Source organism: Astatotilapia calliptera, chromosome 8 (genome assembly GCF_900246225.1).
Source record: "Astatotilapia calliptera chromosome 8, fAstCal1.2, whole genome shotgun sequence".
Lineage (NCBI taxonomy): Eukaryota > Metazoa > Chordata > Actinopteri > Cichliformes > Cichlidae > Astatotilapia > Astatotilapia calliptera.
The window spans coordinates 8,909,311-8,929,218 of NC_039309.1; the positions used below are offsets into that span (position 1 = coordinate 8,909,311).

At 41.5% G+C, this 19,908-nt stretch overlaps 1 protein-coding gene across 1 annotated transcript; it reads left to right on the plus strand.

Moving 5' to 3' along the window:
- The first annotated feature begins 1,184 nt into the window (after window positions 1-1,184).
- timp2a (TIMP metallopeptidase inhibitor 2a) lies at window positions 1,185-18,003 on the plus strand. The gene is made up of 5 exons (XM_026178341.1): window positions 1,185-1,630; window positions 12,063-12,163; window positions 12,248-12,356; window positions 15,875-15,999; window positions 17,700-18,003. Exons 1-5 carry the CDS (start codon window positions 1,501-1,503, stop codon window positions 17,895-17,897), a joined length of 663 nt encoding a protein of 220 aa, XP_026034126.1. The 5' UTR covers window positions 1,185-1,500; the 3' UTR covers window positions 17,898-18,003.
- The last annotated feature ends 1,905 nt before the right edge of the window (window positions 18,004-19,908 follow it).

Genomic DNA, 19,908 nt, shown 5'->3' on the forward strand with positions numbered 1-19,908 from the left:
TCTCTGACTCTTCTACTATGAAGTTGTGCTGTTGTTGTGGCTGCAGTATGCATTTTAGCATTGTCATACTGAAAGATGGAAAGCTTTCCCTGGAACAGACATCTGGATATGTTACTCTTAAATCTGTATAAGCCTTTCAGCACTGATGATGCCTTTCTAGATGTGTAAGATGCCAGTTCCATGGGCACTAACGCACCCCCATACCATCACAGATGCAGGTTTTTGAACTGAGCATTATTAACAAACCAGAAATAATATTAACAGTTTTCTACTTCACTTTAGTCCATTTAAAATGAGCTTTGTGAGGACTCCAACCTGCATCTGTTCCTGAGCCCATGCAGTGATTTGCATGACAGAATCATCCCTGTTTTTAATTTATTGTTGCATATAGACTTGAACAGTACAGACATCCAATACTGATTTTTAGCCTCGTCTGATGCGCACAGAGATTTCTCCAGATTTTCTGAATCTGAATGATATTTTGCACTTCAGATCAGGAGATATTTAAAGTCTTCACAATTTTGCACTGAGGAGCATTATTCTGAACGTGCTCCACATTTTGTTTTTTGAAGAACAGTGAACATCTGTCCACCTCTAATTCTGAGAAACTCTCTGTAAAGCTTTTTTTTTTTAAATACCCAGTCATGTTAGAGACCTGTTGCCAACAACCCTAATTAGTTGCAAAGCATTCCTCCAACAGTTTCCTCTTAATCCCACTTAGTTTTTAAGCCTTTTATTGGCAACTGCCAACGGAATCAAAATGAGCTACTACTTTCCATGAGACATTTGATATGTTTTCTGTAATCCTATGTGCATAAAATATGAGTTTGTGAGATTATACATATTTTCCACAGCACCCAAACTTTTTTTTAATCTTTTTGGAATTGATAAGCTCTACTTAAGTAAAACCTTTTTTTCCATGTCACTTTTAGATTTTTAGATTAGTTTGTGTGAACTATCACAACCTTGTATCCAGTAATACAAGTTTAATGATTTTATATTATTTTCTTTCTGTCTAAATACTTGTTGCAACAATTTTTCAGCTTTACACTCGAGTGCAGGCCCACTTTTCAACCAATACCGTGTATTATGATATTATGAGGGCGCAGGGGCAATATTTTTCAAATTTCCTTTGGGACCCTATCCAAATGTCCGGTGGGTCCGACTGAGCACTCAGCGCCCTCTGCAGGACCACCCTGCGCTGGGGGGAGGAGTCGCACGGCCAGCTTTATAAAACGCCTTGAAACAAAAACAGTCCAGACAGACAGACAGCTGCAGAAAACGGAAAGTCGGGGGAAATCCGGAGGGCACCAAACGCACCGTGTAACTTCACCTTTTTACCTGGAGCTGAGCGCGCGCCCGTGTGTTGTCGTTGACGTGTGTGTCGTTAGAAAAACGACGGAGAGGGGACGCTGCCGCTGGAGCCACACTGCAACGCATCTGCGCAGAGCACAACATCCACGCAGGAGCTGAAAAACATCGCCATCAGTGTTTACCACGATGCCGTTTTCCGTTAACGGCATCCTTTGCACGCTCGCGCTGCTGGTCCTGTGGCGGGCGGAGGAGCTCGTGGAAGCGTGCAGCTGCGCTCCGGTACATCCGCAACAGGCGTTCTGCAACGCCGACGTAGGTGAGTCCAGCCGCGGGGTCTACTCCTGTTGTTGTTTATGTTGTTGTTGTTTATGTTTACCTGGCCTCTCGTGCAGTGAGCCAGGCTCCTGCACAGCTAACTAGCCCATCCTCTGGCCACGGTTGAATGGACTCAACTAAGCTGCTGGAAACCCTGGAAAGCCTGAAGGTGCTGCTGGTGGTGGTAGGGGTGTTGCTCCTCAAGGCCATGGCCCAGACAGTTTGCACTACATTCGGCTCTACACTTACAGATCACATTGTCATATTTTTTGCCATGTCATGTTGATAATGTTAGACCTCCAAAATGTCTTCTTTCAGATGTATTATTTTTAAAAATAGAAACACACTCAGGTCAGATCCCCATAATGTTCTGCTCTGCAACACTGTGAGGAGTTAGGAGTGCATTTGTGACACTTATTGATAAGTTAATGATGACCTTAATGAACTTTGTGGTTTAAATCTCCCCCAAAATCCACTTTATACAAACTCAAAGGGTGTACCTCCACTCTGTTAGCGTGAGAGCTAAGAGACTGGAAGCAGTTTGAGATCATCTGTGTGAACCCAAAGCCTCTGCTCTGGGAGTGTTTGCTTACCGAGCTTCACCCTCAGCAGCCTCGGGACGAAGCGGCGTCGCCTGCATTTTGCAGGGCAACGTGGCACCAGAGAGGGAAAAGAGACAAGGAGGGAGCGAGCTGAAGAGAGGACAAGGGATGGGGAAAGTGAGGGAGAAATTTAACGGGTTTGTGTGTGTGTGTGTGTGTGGGGGGGGGGGGGGATTGAATCTCAACCGCAGAATATGTCACACCACGAGCTTTCCTCCCTCACTCCTTTTTTTTTCCTTTTTAAATTTCCATTCCTGTCCAGTTTCTTCCTGCATGGGGTGGTGCTGAGAGGAATTACAGGAATGTTTCTGGGGTTTTCCCAAGTTTGCTCCGATGCAGTGTACGGACACACACTTGTACACACTCTTTCACACCCCAGATAGACAACTAAAGGCCTGCCGCCATGCACGGTAGACTGACACACACAGACACACTGGCTCGGATGACATCTGGCTGTCAGTTCAGAGTGTGTTTAGAGGGGAAAAACAATAAAAGTCACAGTGCAAGTTAAAATATGCATGGGATGAATGAGAAGAAGAAAGCTGAAGATGTTTTGTTTTTTTTCATCCTGCATTTTACTTTTGAGTCTGTGCTGGTAAGATGTGCATCCTTGTAATTCCTTATTGCAAATTGACAGCTCTATTTTGAGGTGTGACTCAATCTCTTGCTGAGTTGGCAGGTCTTGCAGACAGGATGTCTCAGAGGCAAGGTGTTCCAATTGTTTGTCTTTTTTTAAAGCATCTGTGAGTCAGGAAAGCTTTTGTCACAGCTGGGGGAGGATGCACGCAAACGGCAACAATGGTCGATGTCACTGTCCAGCCCAGAAACATCTAGATGAAACACTGCAGAGGAAGAGGTGAAGAAGGGGTGGAATGGGTTTTGAGGGCTTGTGAAGGGCGGGCTGTGTCGGATGAGAGTTGGCTGAAATGTGCATGTAGGCAGCAACAAAGTGACATTGTCAAAAGTTGCGCAGTCTGACAATTGGGATTTGTTTTGGTGGAATGGGATCCCACTCCTTGCTTGTTGATACACATACCACATAGGCGGGAACCAGCTGTGTGTTTGTGTGTGTCATCTTCTGTTTTCCAGTCAAAGTGATACTCTAGGTCAGACCACAAGCCATAAAAATCGTGCAGTGTCATGCACCCACGGTACAATCGCACACACACAAACGCGACAAACATCCTCTTTTCATATAAATCCGTTGCCCATAAAGGGGAACTTCCCTCACCCTTTCCCAGTTTAGCTCACTCTGGTCAGCGGTCTGAGAGATCAGAGTCACCGATCTCAGCAGTGGACATGGCGTGGATGACAGCACGTGTACACGTCCTTTCATGGAAATACAGAAACATCCCCAACACATGTCACTAAAAAAGAAATATAATGGCACTCCTTTGGAGGATAGTTAATAAGAAACTTGGGCTAAAAAAATTAAATGACAAAAGTCCTATAATATGGTTGTTTATACAGCCTTGATAACAATTATTATCACTCCAAAAATGTAAAAGATTCAAAGACAAAAAAATGCATAAAGTATAGCATAAAAACTTTACAGTTAAACTATCAATACAGACGTAATAATGTCAAAAATTTCAAATGAAGTAAAAATGAGCACCGATTGTAGAAAACAGTGACGTGTAAAATAAAGCTGGTACAGATGGTTTGTTTTTCCTGACGTCGTTTGCCTGTAGCGACAGGGAAACAAAGAAATATTTGCTGTAAAGTGACTAAGTTGGTTTATCTTCACCACACCTATTCTAAATATGTAGCTAATGTGACATCGATGTGCACGAAAGATGAACTCCAGCCAGAGCCTTTCATAAATATCTTCTGATTTACTGATTAGCTGATAAGCGCTAACAAGGCAGATGTCAGCCTGAACCACATTTTGCTGCTATGATTGCAAACCTAATAAAAATAAAAATAAAGTCAAGTGTCTCATTTTTGGAGTGTTCACAGTACCTGATTGAACTGTTTCTGTCTTAGGTGCTTTTGCTGGACAAAAAGGTGTAATTGTTCTAACTGTATTTCTTCATTTTTTCACGATAGCAACGGAGCTGTCTGAGCTGTGCAAGATGCTTTTACCAAACACATCAATTGCCAAAGAAAAATGGAAAGCTCATGACCCAAAAACTGAATAAAACATCCAAATCCAGGTACTGGAGATCAGTTCGGAAAAGTAAAGGCCTTTTATGAGTTTTCCAAACCAACCTTAAGTACCTGGATTTGGATGGTTTATACCGTTTTTTTCCCATAAGCTTTCCATTCTTCTTTGTCCCTTTCATGAACAAAAAGTGTTCTGAGGGACAACAGTAGTATTTCTGTTATTTACTTTTTCTTCTAAAAGCATGTTTGGATTATCTTTAAAACCCTGTGTCAACAGTCTGTGATGTTAAGCAGAGGTTTCATCATCACAAAACTATAGAGCTAGGAAGAAAATCAAGAGGAGGATTTTACAAAGGCTTCTGCAGCCTGTGGGGGAGGAAACGCTAATAAATAGCTTCAGGCTCACCTGGAGAGGTGTACAGTGTTGGTTCAGCACATACATCATACGTTGCATGCTGAAACAATTAGGATTTAATGGCAAAAGCGCTGAGGAGTTCACCACGTTTCAATGTGTTTGCAAATTGTTACTTCAGGCAGGTCAAGTCAAGCTTGGCTCTCTGATTTCATCTTCAGCTGATCCACTTCTATGCATTTTATTGGCAAATCCAATATAAGGTGGGGTGTTTGGACAAACAATTACTTCTTTCCCTGCAAGCTGCTTTGCAACCCACCTCCACCCCAGCTCATCCTTTTCATGCTGACTCGATCACCGTCATGTCAGCTCCGGTAACTGTGTCAGGGTAAACCAGAGCCTTCAGGTCTTCATGCAGGTGTAACCAGAGGTGCCGGCTGAATTGTGTTTGAGGGCGGTTTGTTTCTGTTCAAATGACAGGTTAAACAGAAGGCTCACATACGCCTGGAGCTGAACAAACCATACCAAGAGAGTCAGGGATGATTTGGTGGTCACTGGCGTATGAAAAAAGAAATGGACAGTCATGCAGTGGAACGAATCGGGGGGCACTTAGGATGTGGTGTGTGCGTTCATATGGGGGTTTGCATGGAAAACATTTCGTAGTGCAACTAATATGTATGTAGAAGTCATTATGTGTCGTCCCGGTCTGACGGTAGGGGACCGTTTGAAATGTGGGTCAGTTGGTGGTTTATGGCTGCTGATTGAGTGCTGCTGATCGGATGACTTTTGGATCAACCTGCGGTGAAACTGCTGCCTGCAGGCTCGTGGTAGTCATGCTGTTTTAGCATCGTGCTGAGTAGTCTGCCGCCTCTGCAACACACTGTTTAGACTGCACAGGATGATCCGCTCTGGCTTTATTGAAGGGGAGAAACTAACTGAGAAGTAAACATGTCTGCAACACTGAGGGAGACAGATAAGCTCCCATAACAGCAATCTGTTGTGAATAACAGGGTAATTTCCTCTCAGTATTGTGTCCTGCTGCTGATTCTTTGCTCATTAGTTTGTGGCTCAGAATGAGGTCAGGAAATGAGAGCGGAAAAACTGGGAGGAATGCAGGAGCGAGTGCCAAACAGGTATACTGCCGTGTGTGTGTGTGTGTGTGTGTGTGTGCGTGCTCTGGCTGCTGCAGCTGAACATTTGCATGACCATCAAAGTGCAACTAAAATGTGGGGGTTTGATTCTGGGGAACTTGGTTTCTCAAAAAAAAAAAAGAAACCTTAAAAAGTAGTATGTTTGTGCTCATGGTGCTGATTAAAAAAAACAGATTCATTCTTCTGAAGAAGATTTGTTCTTAAACCTTTCATCTTCTTCTTTGTTAATCCTGGTAAATTAAAACCTGTTCTGTAATTTAGCCTTTAGGTTTTTCTTGTTACTTTGTTACTAAAACCTTTATTGTAGGGCTGGGCGCAGGTTTGCCTCTCTTTCGTCCACTTTTGTCTCTACGTAACGTTACTCGGCCTCGCCTCTCCTTCACTGAACACAACTCCCCCTCCCCCATAGCTTCACCTGCAGGCAATAACAAGATGAAAGCGGAAAATCTCCGTTATGCTGGGCAGACACTGTGCGATTTTTTTCAGTCGCGCGATTCAGCTCCTGCTCAAACTGTACGATTGACTCGCAGGGGTTAGAAGTTCATAGGTCACGATGCAGGTCTCACACTATACCGCCCGATGCTCTGATGCGACCCGAGTGCTCACACTGTGCGTCCATAAAATGAAGGTTATAACAGAAATTCTGTCGCTCGCTCTCCCTCTCTGTCTTTCACTCACACAGACACACCACCACCACCATCAACTTTGCTAAATTGCTAATGAAAAACATTGATCAGGCAGCTGTGATTGAGCAGTAGTGTAAATCCAACTATTTCCACGGTTGTTGTGGTCGTGATAATTTTGTGATGCCACATCGAAAAGGCTCGGATGAGCTTTCCAAAGTTCTACAAGTTGTGCCTCCATCGCTTGTGTCCACATCACACGCTACACTGCTGTGCTGCGCCGCCTTTTTCGCTGACATTTGTGTTTGCGCGTGCGCAGTGTGAGAAACTACGGTGACGCCCTCACGGCGGTCGCGAGGATTTCAAACAGGTTTGAAATCCTCGCGACCAAGCGATTGATGATCGGGAGCTGGTCGTGAGGTGTTAATCGCTTCTCGTTACCCCACGTATACTACACGATGCACGATGAAGGCCAAAATCGGGCCGATCGCCAAAACGGTCGCACGACTCAAAAATCGGCCAAAAATCGCACAGTGTAAGCCCAGCATTAGCGAGTTACTGCGGATCGCCCCGTGCGTGGGGCTGGACGGCGTCAACGTGTTAGCGAGCTAACCGCTCTAACGACATGCAGCCCGGAAGGGGTGCACGGCCTAAAATCCTTTCATTTTCTCAAAAAATCGACAGTGCGCCTTATGTATGAATTCTGGTTGTGCTTACTGACCGCGAACCGATTTTATGTGGTACACAGCGCTCAGCAATCTGTCAAAAAATGTTTTAATATGACTTTGCTAAGCTACGGAGCTGCACCGCTTGATGGATTGTCGGAGGATTACGGCTACCGAGGAGGAGCCTCGCGGAGTGATACGTACTGTGTGTGTATAAGGACCACAAATGGCACCTGTTCAGAGACGTGGTGCAGCTGTGAAATCTGTCTCTTTGTTATTACGCTCAGCGTCTATTAGTTTACATTTTGACTGCACAATTGTGAGCTTTTTGTTATGCACAAAAACAACATTGTTTTCTTTTATTTATGGACCATGATTATTTAATAAATGCTGATAATTTATTTTTGAGTAATTTCTTCATGTACATCTACGCTGTATGTAAATAAAAGTGCCCGTGTGACATCTGGCACACAGTGTGACTAAGAACTCTCTTTTTGTTCTTAACTTATGGCTTTAAAAAAAATATCGAGATATATATCTTATATCGCCATCCAGCTAAAAAATTTCGAGATATGAATTTTGGGTCATATCGCCCAGCCCTACTTTATTGCCACATAGAGACATTATAAAAACATGTAAACACAACAATAGCCGTAATAATAACAGCAATTAGTTTATATCACCCTTTAAATCTAATATTCAGATCAAATCTGGTCCTCATTAAGAGGCGTAATATGAAGATAACAGCCTACGTTTTCAGGCTATATATCAAGCAAGGTGATCATACTATCAATCTAAGTGTGCTTTAAGAACAGCCTCACATTACAAAGTAATACACTGCTTTCATGTAAACATGGTGTCAGTTCAAAATTAGCAGTCAGGTCCAATTAAAGTGTTGTTGAGATTAAGAAAACGGTCCAAATGCGCATCTGTAAGCTGAGGAGGCTGTTTTGCAACGATTTCTTCATCATCTTCTTCAGGATTTTTACCAATGTACTGCAAGCCCAACGGCCATCTGAGCCTAAATCAACTCGCTCTGAGGACTAAATATGGATGAATGTTGAACATTTGAGATCTTAGCTACATCTTAACTATGATGGTTAAATTGGCAGATGTATTTCGTCAGCCTAGTGTTATATTTACACATTAACAAACAGCCTGAAATAGTTAGTCAAACGGTAAAGTGCAGCCTTAACGATACAGACACACTGCATGATCTGAATGATATTAGGTGAGGGGAAAAAAGCTGCATTACGTGCAGGCAGTTCTCATGATGTGAGGACTAAATGTATTTAAATCCAATCCAATTTTAAAACAATGTAATACTTTTTTATTAGTAGAGGTATAGATAAAATATTTAAAAATTTTATAATGATTCACAGACACCCAAAAAACAGCCCACATGTGTTGTTGCCACGACTTTTTTCATACGAAAAACCATTGTAAAGGCTCCTTAACTCTGCTTTTAGTCTCTGTCTTTACCAGTGAACCTTTTATATATGTAGTTGTTTTTTTTTCAGTATGAATTATTTCAACACCAGTCACAAAAGGCTAAAGATTGGTTGACAACCACCGGTTGCTATGGGGAGAAGTGTTTATAGGAAACGCAGTGTTATTTTGGACATGTGTACATGTTTATTTAAAGAGGGCAGGTATTATTTTGGCTGGCCGCTGAATTACTAGCTGAATTAATAATGAGATGGATTTAACAATAATTTACATCACATGTTATCATTGTATCATTTTCACTTTCTGGACATTTTTTAGACTAAATGATTGTTCTGTACAGAGTTTAGTACCATGTTTAGTAAGACTAAAAAAGAAGGAGAAAGAAAGAGACACTATTAACTCTGGGAGCTGTGAACCTCCATATTTGTATCTGCTCTAAGCCATAAACTGAACCCGAGGGTGTAAGAGCAGCAGCAGTCGACTGTATGTGTGTTTATAGATGTGTGTGTGTGTGTCCTCTGTTCCTGCTTACTTTATGTTTTTTTCCCCCCTGTATTGCTCATATTTTCCATTCTGAATAAATGCCCTAAGCATAGTTGAAGCTTGAAGTCAGTCAGGCCGTTAAAATACACACACGCGCGCACAAACACACACGCATGGTGAGAAACAAACCTCTGGCCAAGTCCTTCTCAGTATATCAGCTTTCAAGTTGTATTCTTAATCCTCAGCTCTTGTCCTGTGATGGTTTCCCTGGTCATGTTTTGAAGCAGGAAGGTTTGTGCTGCACGCCAAGTCATGTGTCTGTCCCTCCTCTAATGTTGGCTGATGGCGACTTCTGGTTGGGTTTTCATTGACTGGACCACTTTAGATGCTAAAATTCATTTTGTTGTGGTGTTTGGATGAGACTTTAAGGCAGCTCGATGGGTGGTTTGGGCTTTTTTTTAGCCTGTGATGTGGAGTCATAAGCAGTGTTTTCCACACATAGACCCTACTTAGGCGGGTAACAGAGGTATAATAATGACCACCAATGTACCAGAGTTATTTCAATTCTATTTTTTTGTCTGTCTGAGAGAACACCATCCAAAAATGATTTGCTAGCAACTGTTATTTTGAAAGTCTAGTCGCTCCTAACCTACCTAACAGTATTTTATCACCAGCAAGCTGACAAGGTCATCGATGTCTTCACTCTGAATGCTTTTTTCTTCAACTGCATCATTTGTCACTGCAGTAGATGGAAAAGTAAGATTCCCTGCTGCAGAGCAAAACAGTGAAGTTCATCCATGGGATGAGACACTCTCTGGAGAGGCAGCTGATTGTGTTGCTCAGTTATTTATTAGTCAAAGTCCTTGGCAGGTACAAACAAAGTACCTGCCCAAAGTACCTGCCCTTTACTTTCTGTATCCAGAATATTCAGAATATCAGAGCTGTGCAATGCTGATTTTGGCCTCTAATTCTGTAGGCGGTGAACATTTTCAGCTGCTTTGTTTTGTTTTGTTTTTTTGAGACCAGTGACAAATTTTTATGAGTCAAGTAAAATGACTGTCATGTATCTGGACTTATTATAAATGTAGTGCATTTTATAATAAATAGGGCCAGATTTTGAACATAGCCATTATGCAGTGTTACATTGTATGGGAGTCAACGTAATTATGGGTTTCACTTTTGTTCATTTGTAATAACAAGCAGAAAAATTGGATGAAATGCTGCGGAAAAAAACAAAAGACTAGGGCTGTTCGATATAACGATATATATTGGATGACGATATAAAAACGTCTATCGTTTCATTTTACGCTGTCGTTTGTTTCGTGGTGTCGCAAAATAAACTGTTTACGGCAATATTTTTTTTGTTTGGATGGTCAGTGTAGTGGCTATATTAATTTCTTAAAGTTCTCTCTTATATTTAATATAACCACACTACGGACGGACAAGCGCCTGTTTTTATGCGTTGTGGTTAGCAACAACGACGGTAACAGCATCGTGTGTCCGCTTGTTTATGTTCCACATAAACCTTTCACAATAAAGCTCAAGATCCTGTTGAGACTTTTCAAAATAAACTGAATCACGTGAAAGAGCAGATTATTTACGGATGAGAAGTAAAAAAGAGCCGTCAGGTGCTAAAAAATAAACCTTAGACTCAAACGTTAGAACAGGCTTTTCCCCGCAGCACGCCGTGTAATAAATACTCACAAAGAAAACGGCGGCTGTTACAACTTTTGTCTGTTAAAACACTCTACTCCAACTACATGACGTGCATCAGGAAACGCTTCCCGCAAGACGAGCTGCACGAGATTCACAGAATTTACAGAAAATGTTACATTTTTGTGATTTATATCGTTATCGGGACGATAGAATTCTTATATCGGGATATGAGATTTTGGTCATATCACACAGCCCTACAAAAGACATAATAAATTTATGATGGATTAGCCAATTTATAATGTATACTGTACTATTAAGGTTGAGATATCAGTATTCATAAGCCTCACATTTATAACTCTGGAAACTAATGTATTTATTATAGGGTATGTCATTATTTCCTGTGTACTGGGTGCACTCTCACTCTCACCAGCTGCTCACTGATAAGGTGTTGGGATTGTTGGCGTTTTCTCTGTATTATTGTAGTCTTTACCTTACAGCATAAAGTACCTCGAGGAAACCGTTGTTGTGATTTGATGCTGTATATACTACAACTGAATTTAATCATGTCCTTTAGGGACACCCCTTTACGCCTCCTTTTAAGCCTCTTTGTCCAGGCGGCTATTCCTCACAAGTAGAAGATTTGATCAACACACCTCAGCACATCAGCATATTAGGGATGTCTGCTCTCAGTGACATCACACAGAACTACAAGTAGAAAAAACTATGCTAAACTGTGTGTTTAGAGCAGGCTGACGTGTGAACATTGGTCACAGACATTATTTGTACACGAACTGTTCTCGTTATTCGAAACTTTGGCCATGTTTAACGCCATGTAACAGTGTATGTAAAACTGAAAACAAGTAGAAGCATAGTAGGTCCCTTTAAGTTACAGATGGTTTACAGTTGCTAAATCAGTGATGGGGTGATTCCTGTCGAAATGCATTTGTTTGTTTACAAACTCGTAAATTTCAGCTTTGATTAAAGGAAACTGATATTTTGTAACATAGTTGTTAACCTTTTGTTTAACCTTTTGCTTCATTTGTGAGTTACTTTAACTTAATTAGGGGGGAGTTAGTTTCGTTCATTTACTTTTTGACCTAATTGGTGGACATGCAGACGAACACCAATTACAGTATGGGGCTTATGGGGCCTGCATCCAAAGTTTTAGCCATTACCCAACAAACATTAGCAGGTTTCCCTTTTTATCGTTTTTTAGTGGGAATCATTTTGACTTTTTTTGTTTCTACTCTTTTGTTCATTGGTATGAAAGACAATGAAAGCTTCAGTGAGTAAATGCAATGAATTCCTGCAGCCTCTGACGCCGTGTTTCTGTGTTTCCCAACCAGTGATTCGAGCAAAGGTGGTGGGAGAGAGAGAAGTGGATTCTGGGAACGACATCTATGGGAACCCCATCAAGAGGATCCAGTATGAGGTCAAACAGATCAAGGTAAGAATATCCTCACTGTTTTAGCCAAAAAGGTTTGACATTGAGTCCGCTATTAATACCCTGTGCACTGTGTTTAATTTTCAGATGTTCAAGGGACCTACCCAGGACATCGAATCTGTCTTCACTGCTCCCGTGTCCGCCGTTTGCGGCGTCACCCTTGATGCCACCGGCAAGAAGGAGTATCTGATCTCAGGTTTGTGTGAATATCCCCTGTCTCCCGGAAATAATACTGCAAATGAAATTTGATAATCTCAGCTAGCTTGTGGAAAAGAAGCTGCTGTTGTCGGAGGGATAGGTATAATGATGTATAGTTTGTATACATCATTATATAAAACAAAAAGTGAAAGAATGCACAGACAGAGAGAAGCACAGCACAGAACATGCAAACAGATAATCAGATATGGTCCTGCAGGTGCAAACAGCCGGGCAGACAAACCTGAGATCGGATAAAGAGTAGTGGGCAATTTTGCATGTTGGTGGAGCAGCTGTTTATGTTATTATAGGTAATGATACTCTGCTGGCTAAATCCTGTGGAGACTGGGAGGGACCTTGTCTGTTGTGGTACAGCTTAAGCTCCTGAGGTATTTTATGCCTTAGTGACTGTTTACATCTGCATAACATCTGCGTCATTTTTTCAAAATTTGTAAACTGGAACCAGCTGTATTCATTATTTAACACTAACAGCACATCACGTGACTGCCTTAAAGTCAACAGAGTAACTTGAAGTGGTGAACAAACCTTCTAAACTCAGAGCAACAAATTTCAGCCAATTGTTTACCTTTCTGACCACAGCGTTACAGTTTGGCTTTGGCGTCAGTGTCTCAATAGCACCGCTGTCAGCCACAGCAGGCAGCTGCTTGTCTTTAGAGGAAAAGCTGTGAAACCCACTGCCCAAACAACAGACAAACAGTGTTAGCGACAAGTTGATAAACTGCTTATTCTGCTGCTAAAGGGTCAGAAGTTAGAGGCTTCTGACCTCTAACTTCTGTAGAGATAGTAGAAATCCAAAACACAGCTGGGCATTAGCTGACAATATTTAGAGTTAACCCATCCACAGTGGGGCCACAAGCCAGTGTACTCCCAGTTCTAGATAAAAATTGGTTTCCATACCTAGTCTCCTCCTGCTCCAGCAAGAGGGTGCGCCACCACAAAGGCCCTTGTAATTGCTTTTGTTGCTGGGAGATTAGTACAGTTGTTCCCAGTTTGCATGGAATAAAATCTGCCTAAATATTTTACCCAACACATTTCAAAAGGTGCAACTTTTACTTTAAAGAGTCACAGTTTCTGGTTTGTAACTACTCAGAAACTGGTTAGGAAATGCATACTTTTCCCTGATGGATCAATGACGAGTCTCTAGGCCTGTCTGACAGAGGCCTTAGTTGGTTTAGCTTAGTATGATTCTCACTTTGGGACTGGCCAACCCCTTGCTTAGATATAGAGCGAGAAGTTCAGTCATTCGGGAGGGGCTCAGAGTTGAACCGCTACTCCTCCACATCGAAAGGAGTCAGCTGAGGTGGGTCAGGATGACAAGGATCCCTCCTGGGTGAAGTGTACCGGGGACGTCCCAACAAAGGAAAAGCCCAGGTTAGACCCCAGCCCTGGATAAGCAGAATAAAATTGGAAATATTTAACAGTTAATATTTAAATAGTTAATGATACTGGACAAAAAAGGACTCTAGAACATAATTTTAAGTTTTGTTTGAACGAAACAATATTTTACTGTTAAATAATGTGTTGTACTTTAATGCTCTTTAAATAAGCAGGCAGATAAAAGACAGCATGGATGGCTTTGATTCTGTGTTTCCAGTCATTGCTAAACAGAGCAGACGCATATGGGAATTAGGGGTGGGGGAAAAAATCGATACTGTGTAGTATCGTGATATTTTGTTTGCTAATAATGTATCGATACAGGGACAGCAGAAATCGATATTTTGTTGCAAAAAAGGTTTTTGTGGACTGGAACATGCTCTGACTTCAGAGCCTGTTGATCCTTTTTCTGAGCAAGAATCCTGACATTCCTTCACTGTCCAAATGTGTTTAACTTTTTTTTTTTGGCAGCAATAAACATGACAGTTAACTTATGTTAATTTAAGACATGTTTTATTTTAATTAAGTTTAAAACTTTTTTTATTTAATGTAAAATTATATTTTGTTTTAATTTACTTTCAAATTCTTCAGTTGCTGAATGGGCTGCATAGTTTTCATAAATTTCATAGTTCAGAATAGCTATGATTGTACCAGATGGTTGCATTCAGTTAAGTTGGACTAGACTGTAATACAAACTGTTCAGTTTGTCAACAATAAAACTGACTGAAATGAGAGAAAGACTGAGTGTGAGACTTTGATATTAGATAAAGGTAAACTTTATCAATATTTATTTTATGTACAGAATCTGAATATCGCAAAATATAAAAAAAAAATTGCAATAATATCGTATCGTGCATTAAGTATTGTGATAATATCGTATCGTGGGATGTATGGTGATTCCCACCTCTAATGGGAATATGAGCTGCTGATTTCCAGTTTTGATTAGATTAGCTCATTACCCGCGTTATCTACAAAGTTGTCTGTTGGTTACTAGTAGATCTTTAGTCTGTTGCAGTACTCAGATCACAGAAGCAAAAAAAATCTTAGTAGATGGGTTTTATGTTTTTATGGTTGGTGCCCTCTGTGGGTTATATATCATGCGGCCACCCACAGCTCCACCGACAGCCTTTCCTCAGCTCCTCACCTCTTTGGTACGCTCTGGACAGGTCACCAGTCTGTCATAAGGCAGTGACAGCCAATTATTCACATCTACAGCCGCTTTAATATCACCAGTACCCTGATGTTCATGTCTCTGGACTGTGGAAGGAAATGAGGAGAACATGCAACCCTCAACAGAAAAGGCCCAGCCAGCTTCTGTGAGGCACACCAATGAGTTGCCTATCAAATATAATTATACCTGGACACAGCTTTCTTCCTGTGGTGGTTATTTCGATTTTTAAAGCAAGATAGGCAGTCGCAGCGTCAGAATGAGACTCAGTTTGCAGAGTAGCGGAGACACAGAGGATCGTGATGTCATTCGTGCTCTGGTTTCTCCATCACAGTCAGAGATGCGCCCGCAAACACTGGCCCGTAATTACAGAGAGTTGTAAGAGGAGGAACTGCTGAAGCCAGCATTTTCTCCCCGACTCTCTTTTCTCAAGATGTAGGGACTTTGTGCAGTGGGAAAGAAAGTTAGATTTCTGCTGACCGGGGCATCTTTCAGAATGATTCATCGTTTCTTTAGTGCGAAGGGTTAACGAGTAGAGGAGTTGCATTGAAATGTGAGTCAGTCCCGTCTGCGAGGACATGCGTGTTGGGAGCTGCTATGCAGACAGATAGTGGCAAAGTGGAGAGGGTGCAGCCTCCATAGATTTGTAATCTCATCTCGAAATATCCGCTTGTTTTGACTGGTGCCCCTTTATGCACGAAACATAAACACAAGCTCTTGACAAGGACAGGTGGCCCGTGTTGACGCCTGCAGGCACCAGTCTGGAAAGTAACAGATTTCATCAGTGGTTTTCCACGAATCTGTCATCTGATGTTTACAAGTTCAGATTTTTTTCCAGAACATTTATACTGATGCACCCTGGCCTTGGTGATGGTGGTGTTTACCATGCATATTGTTATGTCTGAAGTTTGTCTGTCACACGTGTACTTTTTCTTTTTCTTTTTTTTTATATACAGGCAAGGCCGAGGCCAGCGGCAGCATGCATGTGACTTTGTGTGATTACATCATGCCCTGGGACTCCTTGAGCACCACCCAGAAGAAGAGCCTCAGCCAGCGCTACCAGATGGGCTGTGACTGCAAGGTAAGGCAGCAGAGGGCCGCCTTCGCATGTGCAGTTTATCTCGTGGCGTGGAGACAAAAAAGACAGCTATTCACTTCTTCCACTACACATCCAGACATAGCAGAGCAAACAAGACGAGGCATGATTCAGGGGAATAAACACAAGAGCAGTAAATGTAACTTGAATACTTGTTTTCTTTATTAATTGTTCTAGAGATTAAAAGGAACGTCTTACACGTTTTCAACTTCCATATTTTTTTATACTGATTGTATTCTTTCAAAATAATCTGTGATCTTGTAGCTCATCCACAAGCCATTGTAAGCCCTCTTCCTTCATTTTTGCTGCCTCGCAAACATAAGGTTTGAAGCTCAGGTGGGCAGGATTTCTGTGCTTCTGCGCTGAGATGACCATATTATGATTATCTCTTCTCTATGAAGTCATACACCGGCAAGAGTATAAAGAACTGAAGCTTGAGCTTTCACCTCACAGGGATTGCTTGTACTCACTCTGATCTCTTTTTGGATGTTTAATAGGAACAAAGTAATATATTGATTAGCGACCCTTAAAGGTGCTTTTGGGCAGATTTATGGTGCACATGGGCAAAACCTAGCTTAACCAGTACCTCAAAAACCAACAGAAGGCAATCTTATGCTAACAAATCTCATAGCAAATGATTGTTATAGGTGTGCATTTTCATTTTACTAAATTCCTACAGAGGGCGCTCTACTTTTAAGACAGGCAAACTTTTTTTTGTGAACTACAAAATGTTACAGGACACAGCTGATGGAAAACTTTGAGGGTCTCAAATGATTCATTATTGATGTAATAATGATTTAGGTAATTATCTATTAGATCTATTTCATTAAAAGTTAAAAATGGCAATAATCTGTTATAAATGTTTTTGGGTGTTTCACAATAAAAGCCCCTTAGTGTTTCACAAGTTGAAGACTTTGAATTTGAAGCACAAATAGTGGCTTGTTCTGTTTCCTTAAGTTCTTTAAATGGAGAGATAAATCAGTAAACTCTGGCTATGGTCATATAGGTACAATCTAAGTACACTCTTACTTCGGTCATAGGAATTTTGGCAGTTTGTTGGTCTGGAGCATTCAGGTGTGTTTTAACACAATGCCACATACTTCCCAGGAGTGGCTGTACCATGTTGAAGTAACTTTGGAAACATACACTTCTGCTTTTTCCAAAAATAGCAGCTTCCAAGCTCAGCTGCCCCTGGGCAGAGAGTTTGTTTGTATTAAAACTCTAAAGAGTTAAAACCGTCATAATGAAGACACTGAGCAGGTGATGGCTATCCATCTTCAGGGAGATGCCAAAAAGAAAGCATGTCTACTGATACATGGCTGCCTAAACACCAAACCGCGTGACAGTCAAATCTTATGTAAACAGTTGCCCTGATATCTTAAATCTACGTGAGTGCAGTCAGGAGGAAAAAATGTGTGCGTGTAACCACAGCTACTCAGGCTGATAAAATGACTCCAGATTACATGCTGTAACATTTCCAGTAAATTCCTGGTAGATGTTGGGTAATATGAGCATGCTGGCACTGAAAGTTCAGAAGCAAAACTGAGGCTTGATTTAATGAAAATCTGGAGGATTAGACCTTAAGGCATATTTGATATGGTCTTCTAACAGCAGTGGTATTTCAGGTGACACCCATCTCTGATAGTTTGATGTCATAAAGAGCGGATTGTGCTGTGTTTCTGCAGATTGTGCGCTGTCCCTCTCTGCCCTGTGAAATCTCGGCTCCTGAGGAGTGCCTGTGGACAGACCTGATGATCGAGAAGCAGGTGCACGGTCGCCAAGCCAACCATTACGCCTGCGTCAAGAGGGCAGACGGCTCCTGCTCCTGGTACCGCGGCGTCGCACCACCCAAAAAGGAGTTCCTGGATGCCGAGGACCCCTAAGCACATGCGACTGCACGCCGCAGAGCCTGACGGAGATAAATGTACACAATTCCAATGAAATAAAGTGATTTTTTTTTTTTTTTATAATTAAAAAAAAAAAAAAAAGGCAAAGCTAATGTGACAGAAATGACCTGCTGGTCTGAAAACAACCCTTTGCCACTCTTTATGTTTGGAGAGGCTCAGGGGTTGTTCTCAGACACAGCAGCTCTGTAAAAACAACAAAACAGCATCATGAGACATAGACTGGTCAAGTGATGTAACTTCCTCCTGAGGCTGGCGTCAGGAGGATAAAAATTCTCAGTGAGACAGAGCACTTCCTGCCCCTTCAAAGCAATTTTTAACAGCTCTGATCTCCACCAATCAATTCCCAGTATTCAGACAGCCATTGGTTATCCATCATCTTCCTGCTTTTATTACCTCATCCTCCAGTTTTCTTTATTCCAAAGCCAAATTCCAAGTTGCCTTTATTATTATTTTTTTTCATTTCATTTTGTTTAAAACGATTGTCTCCCTCTCTCTCCGAGCACTCTTAATTCACAGTTTTCTCATCGTCTCCGCCGGGAACTTTTTTTCACGCCCACACGACGACACGCTTTCTTTAAAAAGATCGTGAATCATCTTGCACGGCCGATGATCTTCTCTGGTTTCTTTGGGTGGGGATTTTCGCGACCGTCACTGGCCTCACTGGACCAGTCTATGCTGCATGAAGATGAGCGCTCTAAATTTAAACACCACCTCTCCACTGCCCCAGAGGCCAATCAGAAATATCTCAAATTTCTCACACTTCCTCCTCCTTTCTTCCTCTTCACGTCCTCCCCTCTTCTTTGTTATGTAGCTGTAAGGAACCTATGCATATACTTTTGTTGTTACTTGATAATAATAATTATTATTATTTACTGCTTTAGAACTAGATTTGCACTTTTTGAGGATGAGTTCCAGTAAAGACAAGAGCCTGAACACTCTGATGTGACAGATATTATCGTTCGCCCCGACCGACAGATCCACCTCAGGTGCAGAATTTTTCGCCCATTTTTGAGTGCTTTGGTGATTCATATTCAGAAAAAAGCGCGAGCATATCCCTTGCTATCTCTGTCATAACATATAAAGTAGTACTTGCAGTGAACAAAAAAGTGGATGTGTGAAAGGTTTGGATAAAAGGGATCTTTTTGCAGATTTTATGTGTGAAAGGGAAACAAAAACAGCGCTCCGGGGATGTTATTTCAGTGTCTTTGTATTATCTGTTGATTGTAAATGCAAACAGCAGTTTTCATGATATATTCTTGCAGACGGTTCATTTCACGAGTAATAAAAAAAATAAGGTCTTTATACGCTTAATATTAGCTTTGACTTTCTTGCTCCTTCCAGTTATTAATGAAAGCTTTATCGCTGTCCTAGAAAGCAGTTACTTAATGTTTACAGTGCTGTTTTATAAACCTCAAGCTACATTAACAAAAAATATATATATGATGGAGTATTAGAGGCATAATTTAAAAGTAAACTCTTTCCAGTTTCCATTACTTTGTATTTTTTTCAGTGTTATTATTATACCTGTCTTTTTTTTGTTTGGTTGTTTTTTTTTTTTTTGTTGTTGTTTTTTTTGTGAGTGTGTGTGCGTGCGTGTGTTTTCGCTGTCTTTGTCTACGATGTCTTTAGCTGTAGTGTCGAAGGTCCTCTTGCGCTGGAGTAACGTGAGAGTGAGAGCGATTAACCGGAGAAAGGTATAGAGAAATGGGAAATGGGTTCCTTGTGTGAATAGAGGACTGTGCATGTGTTTGATGCTTTGTGTAAGTCCGGGCGAAGGACAAAGTATTCAGTATTATCAAATAAAAAAACCCACAAGTTTCAAAGAGTACACGCTGCCTGTGTGTTGTCATTTCTCCTCAAGTGGGAGATCAAGTAAGTGTCACCCTAACCACATCCTGCTTGTGTCTGTGTGGGTTTCTTTCGCCCTCTTCCCACAGTCCAATGACATACATGTTAACTCAGCTGGTGATTATAAATGGCCGTGGAT

Coding starts and splice junctions, on each gene's coding strand:
- timp2a (XM_026178341.1), top strand. CDS start 1,501: ATGCCGTTTTCCGTTAACGGCATCCTTTGCACGCTCGCGCTGCTGGTC. Junction 12,164..12,247: donor ATGAGGTCAAACAGATCAAG/GTAAGAATATCC, acceptor TTTAATTTTCAG/ATGTTCAAGGGACCTACCCA. Junction 12,357..15,874: donor GAAGGAGTATCTGATCTCAG/GTTTGTGTGAAT, acceptor TTTTATATACAG/GCAAGGCCGAGGCCAGCGGC.